The sequence below is a fragment of the Cariama cristata genome, unplaced genomic scaffold (genome assembly GCF_000690535.1).
Source record: "Cariama cristata isolate BGI_N322 unplaced genomic scaffold, ASM69053v1 scaffold41154, whole genome shotgun sequence".
Lineage (NCBI taxonomy): Eukaryota > Metazoa > Chordata > Aves > Cariamiformes > Cariamidae > Cariama > Cariama cristata.
The window spans coordinates 1-2,591 of NW_009615408.1; the positions used below are offsets into that span (position 1 = coordinate 1).

Below are 2,591 nucleotides of genomic sequence, written 5' to 3' on the forward strand. Positions count from 1 at the left end.
TTCCTGTTGGGAATGCTGCTTCATGCTCTGGCTGCTTCTGTCCGAGACCTGGCGTTTCTGGGCAAATGGAGCAAATGACTGCTGGGACGTGTCTGACCCCCGGGCACAGGCGAGGACAGCAGTGCCAGGCTGGGAGGGGGGAGCTGCATGCCCCCGACCTTGGCTCCTTCTGCTGCTCCTAACAGCTGCTCTCCCCTCCTGCTTGCAGGGCCAGCGAGGTCCTCAGGTGAGGCAGGAGACCGAGAACGCCCTCGAAGCTGAGCAGTGTCGCCGGTGCAGGGTGAGATTGGCAGAGGGTTGAACGCCGACTCTTCCCAGGCGATGGACAGAGTCACCAGGCACCTGGTCTTCCAGCACCCGCAGACCTCGCTCAAGCAAGATTATCACGATGCTTACCAAGCTGGCTCGTTTGCAGAGCAGAGGGCTGACAGCGACGACGACGTGTTTGGCTCTGCTCAACACGGCAGCCAGAGTGTGGAAAACGGCTATGGCTGGAAAACGAGGTCCAAGTCACCCTCGTATTTCCTGGATGGTGGAAAGGATGTTTGGACCCCGTCTCCGGACAGGGAGTCCAAGCTGGAGGTGGTGAGGTCGGGAAGCCTGTACGACCTCAGGGCTTACAGAGGCGAGAGGAAACCCTCGAAGCTTTACGATGAGGATGAGCAGGAAGAGTACAGGGTCCCTCCACCAAACATCTCACCCCAGAAAGCCAAGGAGCTTCAGGACGAGAGGAGGGAGGTCATCCAGAGCCAGGTGGTGAGGAAGAGCTCCACCGTGGCCGAGAGGTGGAGTTCCATGGATGAGCTGAGCTCCATAAACACCGGCACGGGCAGCCAGGGTGAAGGCAGGCACCCGGGCAGCTTCGCCATTTGCTTTGACAAGCCTTCCTCGGGGAGGGCAGCAACGCCTGTTGACCCTGAAAATATTGACACGGAGCAGATCAACTTCTCTGCTGCTCGGCAGCAGTTCCTGATGCTGGAGAAGACCAACCCGGGCTCTTTTTTCAGCCCAGGGCAACAGGCCATGTCTCCAAAGCCAGAGTCGATGACAAAAGTCTCTAGGCAAGAGTGGCATAGTCCTGAGATGGCCACGAAGGCCGCAAGAGGTTACGGTAATGCCAGTGCATCCAGCCAGAGCAGGACGGACAAGACCGTGTATCAGGTTTATAGTGTGTCCTACAAGACACCTGTGAAGGAGGAGTGCTATGCTCCCAGAAGGGCTGATACTGAAAAATCGTATCCCACCGGGAAAACGTTCAGCTTGACTCAAGCATCTTCCAGAGAGGACCTGGACTCCGGCTTGGGTGAGATGTATAACGAAGCCAGTGCAGGCTACACCAGCGACGGAAGCACATCCACCGAGATCTTCAGCGGCCTTGTGGATCTGGGGGCCACCAGCAGTGGTCTGGACAAGGAGACCAAGATCAGCAACGAGACGCCCATCGAGCGGGAGATCCGCATGGCGATGGAGAGGGAGGAGAACCTCTGGAAGGAGAGGGGGATCCAGCGGCTGACCTCCAGCAGGGAGCTGGTGGAGATCCCGACACAGGCTCCTCTCTCCATGCCTCCAGCAGGGAGCGGGTGGAGATCCAGACCAAGCCTCTCCTCTCCATGCACGTCTCTCCTGGCCCAGGCAGGAAAGGGAAGGACAAAGGCCGCGCTTCCCTTTACGTCCAGAGGGAAATTGAGCAGGAAACCAAGCGCGAGGAAGATCTGAAGAAGGAAGGGAGGCTGCTGGGGACGTATGACAGGGGGACGCAGCAGGAGCTGGACGAGCGCAGGAGGGTGTTTGAGCAGGAGGAAGCCCCCCCGCAGAAGCCCACCCCCACGAGGAAGGCGGACGAGCGTAGGAGCTGGGTTAATGAGCTTGCGGCAGAGCAGCCCACGAGCCACGGCCCTGCAGAAGACACCAGGGGTGGCAGAAGCTTTCCCAGCTACGCAGCGAGCACCACGCACTTCCAGGCGTCCCAACCGCGCTTCGCCGCCAGCGAGAAGAGCTGGGAGCAGCCCCCGGTGTCCCAGCGCGTTTCCGCCAGAGCCAGCAAATGGGGGAGCGAGGATTCCCAGGGAGGAAGGCTTCCCGGCTCCACCCTGAGCCCTGTCGGCACCGCTGTCCTGCCCAGAAAGTATTTCTCCTTCTCCTTCTGGAAGCCCGAGGTCTCCTTCGTGGACGACATGGGGACGCAGAACCCGCTGCGGAGGGAGGATGGCCGGGAGGAGCAGTACAAGCTGAGGACCTGGAAGCCCCACACGCTGGCGCTGATTGAGAAGGAGATCCGGAGCGACTTGCAGAGGGAAGAGGAGCTGCAGGAGCAGCGGCGGCGGCAGCTGATAGACGGCTACTCCGTGGTCAGCAGTGACGGCGTTCCCCAGGAGGGCTCCCGCTCGCGGCACAGCTCCGGTAAGGGGAGAAGAGGAACGGCGGGCTGGGACGGGGCAGGGGTCAGTCTCGGGGCAGAGCTACCATGGGCATCGCTCCTGCCCTCCCGTTCCTTGTGGCTCTGAGTCCCAGCAGGAGCCATCAGAGGGGTCAGGAGAGGCACCGTGGAGTGCCCGTCCCAAGGGACCTTCCCGTGCAGGCAGGCCCCTGCC

At 61.2% G+C, this 2,591-nt stretch overlaps 1 protein-coding gene across 1 annotated transcript; it reads left to right on the forward strand.

Moving 5' to 3' along the window:
- Nucleotides 1-321: 321 nt before the first annotated feature.
- On the forward strand, nt 322-2,400 carry MISP (mitotic spindle positioning; the record flags this gene model as incomplete). Its single annotated transcript, XM_009699777.1, has 2 exons — nt 322-1,530; nt 1,578-2,400. Coding segments are annotated over exons 1-2 (2,032 nt in total), but the record flags the coding sequence as incomplete, so codon positions are not given.
- Between the last annotated feature and the right edge of the window lie 191 nt (nt 2,401-2,591).